This window comes from Myripristis murdjan, chromosome 19, assembly GCF_902150065.1.
Source record: "Myripristis murdjan chromosome 19, fMyrMur1.1, whole genome shotgun sequence".
Classification (NCBI taxonomy): Eukaryota; Metazoa; Chordata; class Actinopteri; order Holocentriformes; family Holocentridae; genus Myripristis; species Myripristis murdjan.
The window spans coordinates 25311277-25327869 of record NC_043998.1 but is presented as its reverse complement, the minus strand read 5'-3'; the positions used below and the strand labels follow the sequence as shown (position 1 = coordinate 25327869).

The 16593-nt window shown below is 42.6% G+C and overlaps 1 protein-coding gene across 1 annotated transcript in view; it reads right to left on the bottom strand.

Moving 5' to 3' along the window:
* The window catches only part of LOC115378258 (glutamate receptor ionotropic, delta-1-like), a 520936-nt gene that overhangs the window by 83592 nt on the left and 420751 nt on the right, over positions 1-16593 (bottom strand). The window contains exon 8 of the mRNA XM_030078448.1: positions 14416-14535. Coding sequence (XP_029934308.1) covers positions 14416-14535 — 120 coding nt within the window. The remainder of the gene's footprint in view (positions 1-14415; positions 14536-16593) is intronic.

Here is a 16593-nt window from a genome sequence, read left to right as displayed (position 1 = left end):
TGCGTGAACACGTAAAGTGCTGTGTGGGAATCTGAGGGCCTGCTGTGAAATGTGCGTGCAGGCGCACAAAGAGAAACGTATTAAAGGCATAAAAGGATTATAATAACCTCTGACTGAAAAGAAATTGGCTTTTTCGGGCTTTTTGTAGGTAACAATGGAGGAATCGGGTTAAACTGCACAAAGCCGGCGAGCGCAGGATTAATCTTGTTCGGTTAAAATAATTACACCCAATTTGATTTGGAGTGAACTGTCTGTACGTGCAGAACATCTTCGGTTCAGTCTCTGTGTTCAGCCTCAGCTCAGGAGATTTTCACTGCCTGTGTGTGTGTGTGTGTGTGTGTGTGTGTGTGTGTGTGTGTGTGTGAGATGCATCATTTACATTTTACTGCTCACATTTACATGCATGTACAGGCTCGTTAGCAGGATTTCCATAATCAGATTCATTTTTCATTTTTTTTTTTTTTTTTCTGCACGTGAACTTCATCAGGCTGGCGGCACATCAGCAGCTAAAAAACTAAATAAATACATTTAAAAAATATATATATTTTTTTTTTTGAATGGAAGATTTTCTTCCATCTTGTCTTGCACTGAGGTCGATGTTTTCAGTTTATTGTTCACTTCAGTAAAGGGTTGTTGTGCAGTTTGGTGCACAAAATAATAACATATGACACTGGTGTACTGATAATTAAATACAGATAAATACAGATTAATGCAGGTGAGGCTGATGAATATAACGTAAACTTCATTGATGCTCCGAAAGTTAAACAATTTCCCTTTAAAAACATATTTAAAAAGTGTTCCACTGAAACACTGTCACCATTTATTAATTAATTGATTAATTAATTAAATAATTAAGTCATTTCTTGGCCATTTTCATCAAAAAATGACATTAAAAAAAATAAAAATAATAATAATAATTATTATTATTATTAATGTTTGATCTAATGGGAGTTGCTGTGCTGCGATGCTCTTCATGTTCGTCAAACACACTCCTCCTCCTCCTCCTCCTCTTTTTCCTCTTCCTCCTCCTCCTCCCTCACCTCATCCTCCTCTTTTCCTCTTCCTCTTCCTCTTCTTCCTCCTCCTCTTCTTCCTCTTCCTCCTCCTCCACTTCTTCCTCTTCCTCCTCCTCCTCCTCTTCCTCCTCCTCCTGAAGGCTTGTCCATCTCTCATGCATCACTCCTCTTCTCCTCTTCCTCCTCTCCTCCGTCACTTTCTTCTAACATCACGTCTTTTTCTTTTTTTCATCCTGAAGTGTCTCTAAGTCTCTCAGCTCCGGCTGGAGGAGTGAGACGCCTCCTCTTCACCTCCTCTTCACCTCCTCTTCACCTCCTCTTCTCCTCCCACTGCACCAGCATCACTCCTTTCACACCTCCTCCTCCTCCTCCTCCTGCTCCTCCTCCTCCTCTTCCTCTTCTGACGATGATGATGATGATTTCAAAAGAGCACAACGTACACAAATACTCACTGGAGCAGAGTTATAAGTTCAAAGTGTTAAGATGTGCGATTTTTACTTTTTTTCTGTGTTTTTCGGTAATTTTAGGTACGAGCTCTACGATCTAGTGCTAATATTAAAGGTATATTTCACCCATAATGCACCATTTTTGAAACCAGTCCTCACTAGTGGTGGAACGTAGAAGTAGAAGTACTGTTCCTCTGCTAGTATCTGACTGCAGTAGAAGTAGAAGTACTGTTCCTCTGCTGGTATCTGACTGTAGTAGAAGTAGAAGTACTGTTCCTCTGCTGGTATGTGACTGCAGTAGAAGTAGAAGTACTGTTCCTCTGCTGGTATGTGACTGCAGTACAAGTAGAAGTACTGTTAGTTTTACTGCAGTAAAAGTGAAAGAGTTTAAAAAGTTAAATTCGATCCTTGGTGTTTTATAGAAGCCCATTCAACAGACTGATTGAATATATATATTCTTATTTTTTTAGAATAAAAAAGAACAATTTATGTGGAAAACATGTATTATTCCTGTATTATTATTTGAATAAAATAGATGCAGTCACTTAAATGTTGTTGTTTTTGATGTTAAAATGCAGCAAACATGTCATTTACTTCCCCTCCACGCTAAACCCCCGTTACATAATCTGTGTTGTCCCACAGCAAGGCAGTAAATAAAGCTCTGTTTGTTGTTAAGTTGCATTAAAATTGATAAGTAGAGTGAATTAAAATGACCACAAAAAAAAAAAAGAAAAAACAGATATTATAAAGTTTGGACCTCAGTGAAGATTAAATAAATCCCTGCAGCGCTGCTAATTATCCCACTCCCACACATCAGCGTCTTTTAGCCAAGAAAAAAGGTAGGAATCAAAAGCTGGGGAGCACGAGTCCACACACACACACACACACACACACACACAGACTAATTGCCATTCATATTGGTGTGTTTTTCTTTGAAAAGGCCCCAGAGAGCGCAGCTTTGTGTAGATTAGAAACATCAAAGAGGTTTCATAACAACAGAAAAATGCATCCGAGAATTTCCCGTGAAAAGACTGAAAGGAGCGAGGAGAGCGTGTGTGTGTGTGTGTGTGTGTGTGTGTGTGTGCGCGCGCGCACGCCCTCACCCAAAACTCAGCCACCTTTTCAATTTTAACTCATAACATTTTAAATGCCATGTACATCATTTTTATACGACAGCACATTACAGCCATGGTAGAGGGGGGAAAAAATTAGTTAAAATTTATTTATTACAAAAAACCCTCAGATTAAAGTAGTGAATTTACAAGATAAAAACCTGTGAAAACGAGTTGTCCTTCTCCTGTGGGATTCAGTCAGAATCTGTCAGGTTTTTTTTTCTCATAAATCTGTGAGTTTTTTCTCCTAAATCAATCACATTACTCTCAAAGAATATCCGTGTTTTTTTTTGTTTTTTTCTTGTAAATTTACCACTTTAATCTCAAGGAATATGGGTTTTTTTTTTTTTTTTTTTTTTTTTTTGTAAATTTGCAAATTTAATCTTAGAGAATATCTGAGTTTTTTCTTGTAAATTTACCACTTTAATCTCAGTGAATATACAAGTGTTTTTCTTGTAAATTTGCAAATTTAATCTCATAAATTCTGACTTTTTTTTTCTTTTTTTCTCAGAATATCACCCCCCCCTCCCCGGCTTTACGGCCCTGATATGCCGACACAGACCCACAGCGACACCTTGTGGCCAAAACCAAACTTTTCATATCTTTGATCAAATCACCATCTTCCGTTACGGATAAAATGCTCGTTGCGCAGGCTGTTCTCATTCAACGTTCGTACAAATTCCTACGAAAAATATTGCACTATAATTCGTATATTTCCCACGTAATTGTGAACCAGAAAGTTGTGATCATGTGACCTATGCGCTGCAGGCTGGTCTTACTGTGAAAACAAAATAAATGTCGCACATTCCTTTTATTCTCAGTGGAAAATGCAATATTTTAAGAGAGCTTATGCATTCAAATGCGTTTTGATAACATTTCTAGCGGGAAATGTGCATTTTATTTCCAAAATCTTCGTTCAGTTGTTCACGAAATCTCGCCGACTTCCAGTGAACACTGTTTGTGTGGTGATCACACGGAATTAAAACCATAGAAATCGATTAAAACAGGTCACATGCGAGGAGCACGCAATGCGTTATTAGGAGGTCATGCTCATTTCACGGATTTCTGTGAGAGCAGGTTAACCCCATGCCTCCCTCCCCAGATTTCCACGGTGACAGTCAGTGAGGACAACACTTCCGAGCGGAAGCTACATCAGCGACAGTGGTAGCAGCGTCCATAGCAACAGCCATAGCAACGATAGAAACCTGAAAGAATCTTCATAATAACTAACAAAGTAAACATTATATACACTAACTGAACGAAGATTTTGGAAATAAAATGCACATTTCCCGCTAGAAATGTTATCAAAACGCATTTGAATGCATAAGCTCTCTTAAAATATTGCATTTTCCACTGAGAATAAAAGGAATGTCCGCCATTTTTCTTAAGGCTCTCGCTTCGGGGCTTGCGCAGGCGTGCTGATCGCTCGTGCTGCTGGAAATTCGTAGGAATATGCACGAAAATTTGTGCATTATTTTTCGTACGATATCATACGAACCGTTTCATGAGAATACGGTCGATAAAGTTACTCAATTAACGCCAATTAATGCAATTAGCTAAGAAAACTTGCCCGCCCTCTTATCTAAACCATATGTGTTTTAATTTCCACATAACCGGACGTGTGATTTGTTTCAACATGTAAAGACAGAAAATTCAAAAGCCTCCTACTGCGAGCCCGCTGTCGTCTGTCATTTATATCCTCCATTTTTCTGTCATTTCATTTCATTTCTCTGCACTTTATCCATTTTTGTTGCATGCCATTATCACAAACCCTGACTAATATTCTGTGTCTTTATTATTCTGGGATGTTGAGCAGAATAGCGGTCACAGTCCGCTGCCCACAGAAAACCTCCAGAAAACACAAAATATCCTGATGGCCTCCAAACACACACACAGAGGGAGGAGAGAGAGAAAAAGAAACGGTAAGAAAAATCAATCTGCTTCCATGTATTATTCACACAAATTAGCATGCTTCGGGTTTTCAAAGGCACAAATTGTTGTAAGGACTCCAAATTACCTTGGGGATTTGAAATTAGTGCCGTCTGAGGCTCATTTTTTGTTCTCCAACATTTCTAATGGATTAATTTCAGGAGGGCCGGCAACAATGCAGAGTCCCCATTACGGGCCAAATGAGTGGGTAATTCTCTGCTCAAAAATAAAATAATAATTGCAAAAACCTCTTTAGCTCTTCAGAAAGAGAGTGAGAGAGAGAGAGAGAGAGAGAACAAGAAATAACAAAGAATTCACAAAGCTGACCTATATAGATAGTGGGAAATAAACTGTTTCAATAATAAGATAATAATATTATAAGGATACAATAAAATAAAAATGCAAGAAATAAAAAACAAGCAAAATGTGGCTTTTTTGGCAGAAACCGGTTTCAGAAAGAACACAAAGTAAAATTCACATTTATGACTAAGCTCTCTCTCTCTCTCTGTCACACACACACACACACACACACACACACAGACACACACACACACACACACACACAGACACACACACACACACACAGTCCCTGAAACATCAAATAGCAACGACTGTTTTACTCCTCATTTTTTACAGTGCTGTTTTATTTTAAACTCTCCCAAAAAAAAGGGTTAAAAAAACAAGTGAGTGAGACAGCGAAGAGAGAGAGAGAGAGAGAGAGAGAGAGAGAGACATGGTCGAGCGAGGCAGACAGTGACTTGCAGTGAGAGAGACAGAGAGAGAGAGAGAGAGAGACATGGTCGAGCGAGGCAGACAGTGACTTGCAGTGATAGAGAGAGAGAGAGAGAGAGAGAGATGGCTGAGCGATGCAGACAGTGAATTACAGTGAGAGAGAGAGAGAGAGAGAGATAGAGAGAGAGACATGGTCGAGCGAGGCAGACAGTGACTTGCAGTGAGAGAGAGAGAGAGAGAGAGAGAGATGGCTGAGCGATGCAGACAGTGAATTACAGTGAGAGAGACAGAGAGAGAGAGACATGGTCGAGCGAGGCAGACAGTGACTTGCAGTGAGAGAGAGAGAGAGAGAGAGAGATGGCTGAGCGATGCAGACAGTGAATTACAGTGAGAGAGAGAGAGAGAGAGATAGAGAGAGAGACATGGTCGAGCGAGGCAGACAGTGACTTGCAGTGAGAGAGAGAGAGAGAGAGAGAGAGACATGGTCGAGCGAGGCAGACAGTGACTTGCAGTGATAGAGAGAGACAGAGAGAGAGAGACATGGTCGAGCGAGGCAGACAGTGACTTGCAGTGATAGAGAGAGAGAGAGAGAGAGAGAGAGACATGGTCGAGCGAGGCAGACAGTGAGTAGTAGTGAGAGAGACAGAGAGAGAGAGAGAGAGACATGGTGGAGCGAGGCAGACAGTGAATTGCAGTGAAAGAGAGAGAAAGAGAGAGAGAGACGGTGGAGCGAGGCAGACAGTGAATTGCAGTGAAAGAGAGAGAAAGAGAGAGAGAGAGATGGTGGAGCGAGGCAGACAGTGAATTGCAGTGAAAGAGAGAGAGAGAGATAGACATGCTCTTCGTGGTTGAGGCAAAAAAAAAAAAAAAAAGAAATCAGCTAAAGTCACCAGGAGCTGAACGAGAGAGAGAAAAGGAGGATTTCTGTGACTCTGACTGTCAAATCCTTCAAAGACTTTTCTCAAAGTGAATATTTTTTTACTTTCTCACGTCCACACACGTGAGAATCAAACCAAACAGCCTCAGTCCAGCGGAGACAACCGAGTGACGCCGCTGCTTCCTCGCAGGACACTTTCCGAGACCATGCTGTCAGGTAAATCAAGGGGGCTGATGGGAAATGTAGTCTTAAGATTGAGAGTTTGGTTGATGGTTATTAGGCGCTGATATTCTCCTATTTGACTGGGCTTTTATTCTGATTATTAGTGGAGTATCAGGCTCCAGCTAGTGCCACATACGCACCATTAAATGACGCTGACACACACCTGCCTGAACATAAACCACTCAGTGAAACCCTCCTGGCTGTGTGGGGGCCCAACATGGGGCTGAGGGCCGCCCCAAATCTAAATTTCCAAAAACAAATCCTTCCTTGACTCGCCCGCTGCAGACTGAAGGTCACACACACGGGACGAGCAGCTGGATTTTATTTCTCTAACCTACAAACCAAACGTCCACTCTGAGGAGTTTTGCTCGGTTTCATTCGTATTTAAGTGAGGATTATTTTTGAATTAGTATTCTTACATGATATTATTATTAGCCATAATAATTTCACTGTTCAGTGTATGCATGTATTCATTTTTTTTGCCTATTTTTTTTTTATTATTATTTAATTGATTTGTTTTTTTCTATTTATATTTCTTTCTTTCTTCCTTTCTTTCTTTCTTTCATCATCCACTCATTCGTTTGATGGCTTTATCGTATATTTGTTTTGAAAGTTTCTTTCGAAATATTGCATCATGCCCATGTGGAACTCAGAACATGTGTGTGTGTGTGTGTGTGTGTGTGTGTGTGTGTGTGTGTGTGAATGAAAAATAGCTATGAGCCTATGTTCTCCTAATGGCTGTAATGTAACAGAGAGCCTCATAACTCAGTGTGAGTAGCCAGGTGATTAAATCTTCATTACTGCAGCAACCGCTGTGTGTGTGTGTGTGTGAGTGTGTGTGTGTGTGTGTGTGTGTGTGTGTGTGCCCTTATACATGTGCACTGACACATAGTGCCTGCAAGCTGCCATATCATCTCAAGTGTTATGCATGAGTGTAAATAAAATAGCCCACATGTATGCATGCATGTGCATATGTGTGTGTGTGTGTGTGTGTGTGTGTGTGTTGGGTTATGTATGTTTCAACCCAGGTTGTATTAAAATGTTAATTGCCATCATTTCTAACCGTACAGAGTCTCAGCGCTCTGCCTTCAGTGCAGTCCAACAGGACGAAAAACAGGGGGAATGCCCCTTTTGGAAACAGGAATCTCACATGTGATTTATGAGCCTGACCTCCGGCCAGAAACAAGCCCGTAGGTCGTTTGAACAGCCGCTTATTACGACCTATAGTTATGTTTCAAAGTGCATCGCCCTCTGGTGGCCGTGTAAGTAACAACACCGTGCCGTCGAGCGAAAAATCTTGTGAATCTCGTTTCTATCGTCACAAAATCCTCCGACTCTGCAGCTGGAGCGCTCTGCAGACTCAGTGTGACGTCACACTGAGGATGAAGAGATCGAGCAGCTGATATCGAACACAGCCCGAGTGTCTTTAGTGGTTTGTGACTCGCTCAGGAGACGCTCCTGTGGGTCGCATTCGAGGCTTGGAACAACTTCAGTGTGCACACAGAGAGCCACTCGCTCTGCAGATCTTTGGTTGTTGTTTCGACTAAAAGCTGCGCCGCTCCAACAGGATCCTCCCAACAAAAATCACAGACCTCTGGACACAGACCACAGACCTTTTTTTTCCCAGATCCAAAAACATGACCATAACCCTTCACCTGTCTACTTTCACCTGTCTGACACACACTACACCTCCTTTGTACAAGTAAACTGTAAAAAGTACTTAAATAAAAGTATTCCCTGAGTCACCGCTCATTCATCGCCGTGTAAATGCAGGGAATTTGTGATTGAAGCAGCCGCCTTATAATGTTCTGCTTCTGTGGCGAACAAAGTCCTCAACATCCAGAAACCACACAGCTGATGATTGGCTGTGGAAAGCAAAACGTTTCCCCGCTTAGGGACTATTTTCCTCGGCGGAGGAGGAGGAGGGAGCGTTTCAGTTTGAAAAAGAAGTCCTGAAAAGCCAACAGTGCTGCTGCTTTGAGGAAAACTCATGTGGAGGACTTTATTCCGCTGATGGAAAACTGGAGTGAAGAAAGTGTGAAGGCTCTGAAAGTTCATGTTCATATCGTCGTGGAATGAATGGAAACCAGCGGCTGGAGGAAAGGGAGGAGGAGTGATGTGGCAGCTCTGAGCGCCGCGATGGAGACGTGCACACACAGGAAAAAAAAAAAAAAAAAAAAAAGCACTTCACTCGGACACACATTTCCAGCGACACCAAGAAAACCGGTGACACTTCATGAATTTGCCGTGCGCTAATTAAAACCGCCTGTTAAATATTGATTGTCTTGACGGCGAAGGCGGGCCGGAGTTCAGAGCGGGAACGGCGGCGCTGCTCGTCAGAGTTAACACAGTGTGGCTCAACAAGTTATTAAACCCGGCGGAGAAGCTATGCGCCGAGAATGTGGCATAATTAATGTCTCTGTTCATGAGAAACAGCACGAAGAAAAGACATTAGCGCTGATCACAAAGCAGCGGGCGGCTGTCTGCAAGCAGCAATGCATTCTGGTCCGCCGAGGCTGCTGTATTGAAATAGAGCCGATCAGCTGGGGGCCGTTATTAGACTGTGAGATCAATCAAATATATATACAGGGAATAATGACATAAACACGACGTAAAGAGCAAACCCAGAGACAGTACACTGTGTCCTACATGGAATTCTTGTATTTTTTCTTTTCTAATTAAATACAATATTTACTCGTCTGCAGAGCTTTACAGGCACTTTGTTCAGAAAAATGATAATAACTTTGGAAATCAAAATGATCATTTTATTAATAATATATTGGTGCTTTAAAACAGTTCTAATTATTTGACTCAATTCCATGTGACCTGGAAATCAACAACGATCCTCCAACATGACGCTTAAAAAAAAAAAAAAAAAAAAAAAAAAGTATAAGTACAGTGGTTTCCAAAGTGGGGTCCGAGGTCCCACAGGGGTCCCTCAGGGGCCTCTAGCGGTTCCTCAGCAAAATGAGAAATAGTTTCACTTCAGTGTAAGTAATACACTGGAGACTCTGTGACATCTGAGTGATTTCGCTGTTTGGATTCTGTGAAAATTCACCTGATTTCTTTTCAAAAACATGAAAAAATCAACTTAATCATGCTGATGTGTGAATAATGTCACTAAAAACTTTTATTTCTACGCTAAGAAATGTCTGACAGATGACATCTCCTGATTCCGGAAAATATTTCTTTCTTTCTTTCTTTTTTTTTTCTTTTGTTTTGTAAAAAGTGACATTCATATATAAAGAAAAAGGGAGAGCCAATTAAAACATGACTTTGTTTTCACATATGTGATCACAAAAGTTGAGTTGGAATCGGTGTCAATCAACTCAGACCCCGCCCACAGCCTTCAAGGTGATGCCCCCCCGAACTGTAGCACAGTAGAAGAAAAAAAGAGGAAAAAAATTCATTATATGTATTTATTTATTCATTTAGTCATTCATTAATTTATTATTACATCAATTCTTTAATTTGTTTATTCATTAATTTATTTATTTCACTGTCACTATCTTTCACTAAAGGAATTTTTCAAGGCGGGTTGTTCGTTCCTTTAAATCTTCGGCTGTTTTTTGTTTGCATGTTTTTGTATCTAACAGTTTAGTAATAGATATTAGATATAGTTGTTGAACAAAGTTGATTCTCCTTTGTATTTAGTGTATTTATTGATGTCATCATTGTTATCATTATTTAAAAACATGTGACATTTTGCCTCAGTAATAATAACATCTGAATGTGGTTCATCCTGTTAGAGGTGAGCAGCAGAACTCTCTGTTGTACGTCCACTGCACAAATGTGAATTTTCCCACTGTGACTGGGACTGTGAAGGCACCAGAGACGGGGACACACAGCTCAGAGCCGGAAAGCACAAGCACACAACACTAAAAAAAAAAACAAAAAAAAAAAAAAACACTGCCCGAGGACGACTTACACTCGCCTACATCACATTTAAGGATCATCATCATCATCATCATCATCATCATCATCATACATCTTGTCATTATACAGGACTGATATAAGAGCAGGGGCCTGGGGAAACCCTCCACGCTGTACATGCTGCTTCAAATAAGGCAGAGCGGCCATTAATGAGCCGTGCAGCGTCAGAGTCTTCAGGCTTCATGTGTTTGATCAGCTCATTTTAATTTCTGCATGTTCTACCAATAACGCCAACACTGCAACATTTTAACGAGAGAACGTCATTTCCAATCTGCGTGGATGAAATCGGTGCGTGGACGGCTCCCTCTGGGTCGAAGGGTGATGGGAAGTGTCTGATCTCGGAAATAACCCTAAATTGATGAGAGCTGGGCCTTAAAACGGAGCTCACTAGCTTATCAAATTTCACGTCACTGTTAATGATAATCTAGTGATTTTGAATGTTTTATTCTAACGGGAGCAAAGGGAGAAAAGGGAGCGATGGGAGAAAAGAAGTGGGCCTAGAATTGAACCCTGTGGGACTCCTCATCCAGCAGTTAGAGGAGTGGAGTGAAACATCTGTTTGAAAAGTAAAGGCCTTTGCACACCACGTCCATATTTTTAAGATGCGTTTATTCAATCCGTCATCTGATAAAAATTGCAAAGAAACCTTGCACAGAGTCCGATGCATTTTATTTTTCTACTTGTTGTGAAAATTCACAATACAGTGGTCCCTCATTTATCGCGGGAGTGACGTTCTAAAAATAACCCACAATAGGCGAAATCCGCGAAGTAGTCAGCTTTATTTTTGACAATTATTCTAGATGTTTTAAGGCTGTAAAACCCCTCACTACACACTTTATACACTTTTCTCAGACAGGCATTAACATTTTCTCACTTTTCTCTCTTGTTTAAACTCTCAAAGTTCAAACCTTCGTAGAAAAATAAGTCCAGTATTATAGAATGAACGCATTCTGTACTGTACAGGAGACACGGCACGGAGGAGATTGATTGACAATGGTCTACAGTCCCTTAGCCAATCAGGACGCAGAACACAATGTGCTGTAAAAAAAAAAAAAAAAAAAAAAAAAAACATGCAAAATTGCACTAAAAAAATCCGCGAAACTGCGAGCCTGCGAAAGGTGAAGCGCGTTATAGCGAGGGACAACTGTACGAGACAAAAAGACAACATCGGTTCATCAGGCCAAATCCAAACTGTGCTGAGAGGAAAGTACAGACCAGCTGATCACCACAGAAACTGATTTGGGTTCATTTCAGTTTCTCTCAGCTGGAGCCGCAGATCCTTTGGGCTCAGCCTCAAAACGCTGCGACACACAGGGCAGATCCTGGCCTGCAGCTGTCCTGGGATCAGCCCGTTCGTCACACGTTCCTGCAGAGCTGACAGTCTCGGTGTCTCCCAGCGGGTCCAGTCATGCGTGGCGGCTGAACTGCCTCAGCGCCTCGTTCCTGCACGCACTCTTTTACCTCTGCTGGAGCGCCGATTCGACTGTTCTATCGGTTCCAAAGACTTTGATGACGGACGAAAGCGTGGGAGTCGGCGTGCAAACGTGATCGACACAAGATGAGGTCGGGTTTATTTTTAAACGTGTGACCATTTCAGACGAAGACTTGGCGTGCAAAGGCCTCGAGAGCGCAATCAGTCCCGCAAATACCCACCCAGCGACTCATCAGTCATTTGTCACCTTCACGTCGGTGTTCAAAATCTGCCTGGAATCAGCCTTTTCTACAGCTTTAGATAAAGACGAGAGCTTGGAGATTGGCCTGAAATTATTCAAATTGGTTTGGGTCCAGACTGTTCGTCATTATTAGCCGTGTCAGCTCCGACTGCAGCCGGGAGGCCTCGTGGGGAAACGGAGGCCACAGCCGCTGACAGTCTCCTCCCGCGGTTGAAGTATTCGTCGTGTGTTTGTTTGTTTGTTTGTTTGCTCCTCAGAGGTTCATTAAGGAAGCCTCTTACCGCCTCACGGCACCAAATCGCCGTAATAAACCGGACCTGCGGGGGGCTGATGATGCCGTTGATCGATACCGATGACTTCGCCAGCTGCTCGCATTTCTGCTTTTCACGACTCATTTTCCGGCGCACACGCTCCGTCTCCGAACAAATGGAGAGCGATGGAGGTCATAATTGACAATGCCGCATACAAAGGACCCTAATTTGATGTCAGTTACACTATAATTATGACGGCTGATGAATGGTTTTGAGTCGTTTAAGAAGTAAAAGATTGTCTGATTGCAGCTTCACGGAGATGCTCAGATTGCTGCTGTGCTCCGCGCTAATGAGCTCCAACCAAACCATCCATCGTGCTGCTGGTTGTTTTTCTCAGCGCAGCGGCAATTTGGACCAATAGCATGGAGTCCTATCACCTGTTTGGAGCTCACACATCATCTTTTATATTCAAATTACAGTGAAATAAACACGAACCGGCGTCGTAAACATGACTTTCAGGGGTTAAAAACCTCTGATATTCTTTGAAGTGAGCGTGCAAATATGTCTGCACGTCTGTGTGAGTGAGATGTTTGAAAGAGAGGTGTGTGTGTGTGTGTGTGTGTGTGTGTGTGTGTGTGTGTGTGTGTGTGTCTGTGTATCTCCCTCAGCGAGTGTCACTGTGTGTTCATGTGTGAAAGAGGAAGAGTGCGTGTGTGTGTGCGTGTGTGTGCGTGCACGTCTGAATGTGACTGCGGGTGAGAGTGTGTTTTCATGCCTGGGAGTGTGTGTGTGTGTGTGTGTGTGTGTGTGTGTGTATCACAGCATTTGACTGTGTGAGTGTGTTCATGTGTGAGGGTGAGAGAGTGTGTGTGTGAGATAGATAGAATAGTTGTGTAAAGATGTTTGTGTGTGTTTGCATTGCCGCGTCTGTGTGTGTGTGTGTGTGTGTGTGTGTGTGTGTGTGTGTGTGTGTGTGCGTGTGTGTGTGTGTGTGTACTTGTCCTCCCTGCAGATGTCTCAGATTTTGCTGCCAGCGTTTTGCAGGTCAGGAGTGAAGTTTCTGAAAGCGGCACAGTTTGTTTAAAGAGGCTCTTTGTTTTGAGCAGCGTGAGGTCAAAGCACAGCACACACACACACACACACACACACACACACACCACACACTGCTCCACCCGCTTTATTAACCAAAGAGTTTAGACCCTCCCCCTGCACCTTGGCTCCGCCCACCCACAGGTCAGCGACTGTGACCCATCTGTCGTTTGAACAGAAACCAAAGACTGTTTTTTATAAAAGTCATTTAAAAACAAACAAAACACTGTTTAGCAGGACTGTAACCATGGCAACGTCTACTGCTAGCATCCACGCTACACTGAGGACTGTCACTACAGCAATGCCTGTAGCTGGCAACCACACAACACTGTGTGTAACCATAGCAACGTCTGCAGCTAGAATCCACGCTACACTGAGGAGTGTAACCACGGTAACGTCTGTAGCTAGCATCCACAAAACACTTGACCGGACATGTAACCATAGCAACGACTGTCGCTAACATCCGTGCTACACTGTGGCAGTAGGCTAGCAGGGACAACCGCAACATCTGTAGCAAGCAACCGCGCAACGCTGTAGCAGAGGTGTAACCATAGCAACGTGAGTGGCTAGCATCCGTGCTACACTGTAGCAGAGCTGTAACCATGGCAACACAAACAGTCAGATTGTCATTCAGTGTCAAGCAGCAACTTAAATTTCAGTCCTGTCTGAACAAATGACAGATATCAAGTGTATTTCATTTCATCACATAATTAAAAAGTGATAAGTTTATATCTGAAATATGTTGTCGCATGCATTTATTCATTTTTTGATTGGTTATATGATAATTAATACACATAACCAACCATTAAAATAAGTTCTAATATAGAATATAACGATCATATAAATATTACACAAATTATCATTACTGTTATTTGTAAAATGATATGTTTATGAGAGGAACATGATCATATTTACCAACCATCTAAAGCTGGGAACATTTTAAACCCCTCACTTTCTGAGGCTAAACTACAGAATATTAGAGTCTGCGAGGTCACGTTTCCCATGCGGTCGGGCGGCACGTAAACTCATCACACGACCTCATTTGGCATTCCTGTGAGCGGGTCGTTTGGAAAGGCGAGCGGCGGCGGCGGCGGCGGCGGCGGCGGCGGTGATGAAACAGCGGGAGCTCACTCACCCTCTTGACGTCCTTGCCGAAGGTCTCGCTGAAGCTGGAGCCCAAAATCTCAAACTGGACGTGAGAATTGGAGCCGCTGTCCTTAAAATCCATCGTACCTGTCAGCCCCGTGATGTTGCCCTGCGAGAGAGAGAGAGAGAGAGAGAGAGAGAGAGAGAGAGGGAGAGAGAGAGAGAGATACATAAAGCTTTAAAGACTTTCTTATTCATTAATTAAAGGTCGGTGTGGAAATGTAAATCTCTTCCAATGAAAATTACAACAAAATCTAAACCCATAAAGTATAAATGTGGAGGCAAAATGCAGTTTATTGATTTTGTGACATTAACTAATAACCGTTCAGGGCTAAGAGGCTCAGTGGAGGTAGTTTGATGGTGGAAAGTGAAGGTCTGGAGGCTGACAACCAAAACCAAAACCAGAAGCTGACCTGAAGGACCACTAGAGGGCGCTGACCTTTAAATGAGCTGCTGTACAGACGCAGCATGGGCTCGTTTTTTTGCTAGAGGACAGTCTCATTTTAATACCGTTTTAGAAACTCAAATATTGATGAATGACAAAGATAGTCACCCTAAAGATGGTAGGAATAATGAATAAGAAAATCCACATTTTTAACAATATTTTCGTGACCCGTCCTGAACCAAACTGCTCTTTTCCGTGAAGTCATGAGTCCGTCCGCAGCGACAGGGTTCATCCTCGGAGGAGCACAGATGCGCTTTCCAAAATATTCACGGCAAAACTACACGGTAGATTTTCAGATTTTAAACGTGACATTTTGGCCTAGGGGGTGGGGCTAGAGGAAAGGTCATGAGGTCATCGGAATCGAGAGGAATCTTCCTTCAGGGAGCACGAACGCACGAAGGAAACATCCTGGCAGTCCGTTCTTTATGTTCTGTGATATCTCCGGCATGTTTGACATTTTTGAAGGCCGTGAGGTCACCGAAGCTGACGAGGTTCGTTCTCTTACGATGATGAATGTGTTTGTTTGTTTACACACCCTGCAGGTGAAGCAGTGGCGTAGTGATACGGACACAAAGTAGTTCCACCAGCTCGGGAGCAACAGTGTGGGTAATGAATCCCAAACAAACATCTGTTTCATTTTCATTACAGTTTTAGAAACTCATCTCTTGGTAAACGAGGTAGCGTGAATACTAAACAAGCGAATCCACGTTTTCGTCCGTGTTCCTGTGAGCCGTCCTGAACCGAAGCGCTGCACTGCAAAAACTCTCTTACCAGATCTTATAATCTTGGTAATAATCTTACCAAGATTATTTGTCTTATTTCAAGTCAAAAATGTCTTATTTCTAGTCAAAATATCTCATTACACTCAAAATAAGACATGATCACCTCAGAAGTAACTTGTTTTTAGACAATTGTCTCTCGTTTCAAGTGAAAATTTGCTTGTTTCATCGGCAAAATTTGTTTCTTGTTTCTAGCTAATTTTCACTTATTTCAAGTGATTTTTCACTTTTTCCACTGGCAAATTTTGCCAATGAAACAAGCAAATTTTCACTTGAAACAAGTGAAAATTGTCTAAAAACAAGTTCCTTCCAAGGTGATCATGTCTTATTTTAAGTGTAATGAGATATTTTGACTAGAAATAAGACATTTTTGACTTGAAATAAGACGAATAATCTTGGTAAGATTTGGTGTTTTTGCAGTGTGCAGCCGTCTAAAGCGTCTCCTCAGTAACGCCTCGGTGCGTGGCGCTCCCCTGCCGCTTTTTGGGGCGCTCGCATTTTCTGCGTGTTTTACTGGCGCCGCGTTCCTCCACGGCCGGGCGGGCTCTCGTTTCTTGTTTTGCTCTGTTTTATGTTTATGTGCCTCTGTGTTGCTTTTTGTCTTTCAAGATGCGGCGCCCAGATTTGCCCCGGGGAATTCTGAACGCCGTCTGAGCCGAAGTGGAGTGAATTCCCGCGGCTGGCACTTAATCCGCACACGGTGGAGGAGCAGCGTCTTCATTTTATGATCTGACTTTGAGAGTTTGTGCTTCGTGAAATGCATGAAATCTGTGTGTGTGTGTGTGTGTGTGTGTGTGTGTGTGTGTGTGTGTGCGGCAAAGCGAACAGACTGATGGATGTTGAGCCGTAATGGCCGCCCCGCCGCCGCAGCAGCACACAGCCCAGCCGTTTCTTGGCACGTTTGGTCATCAGGCCTGGAGTGGCAGTGAGTCACACAGACATC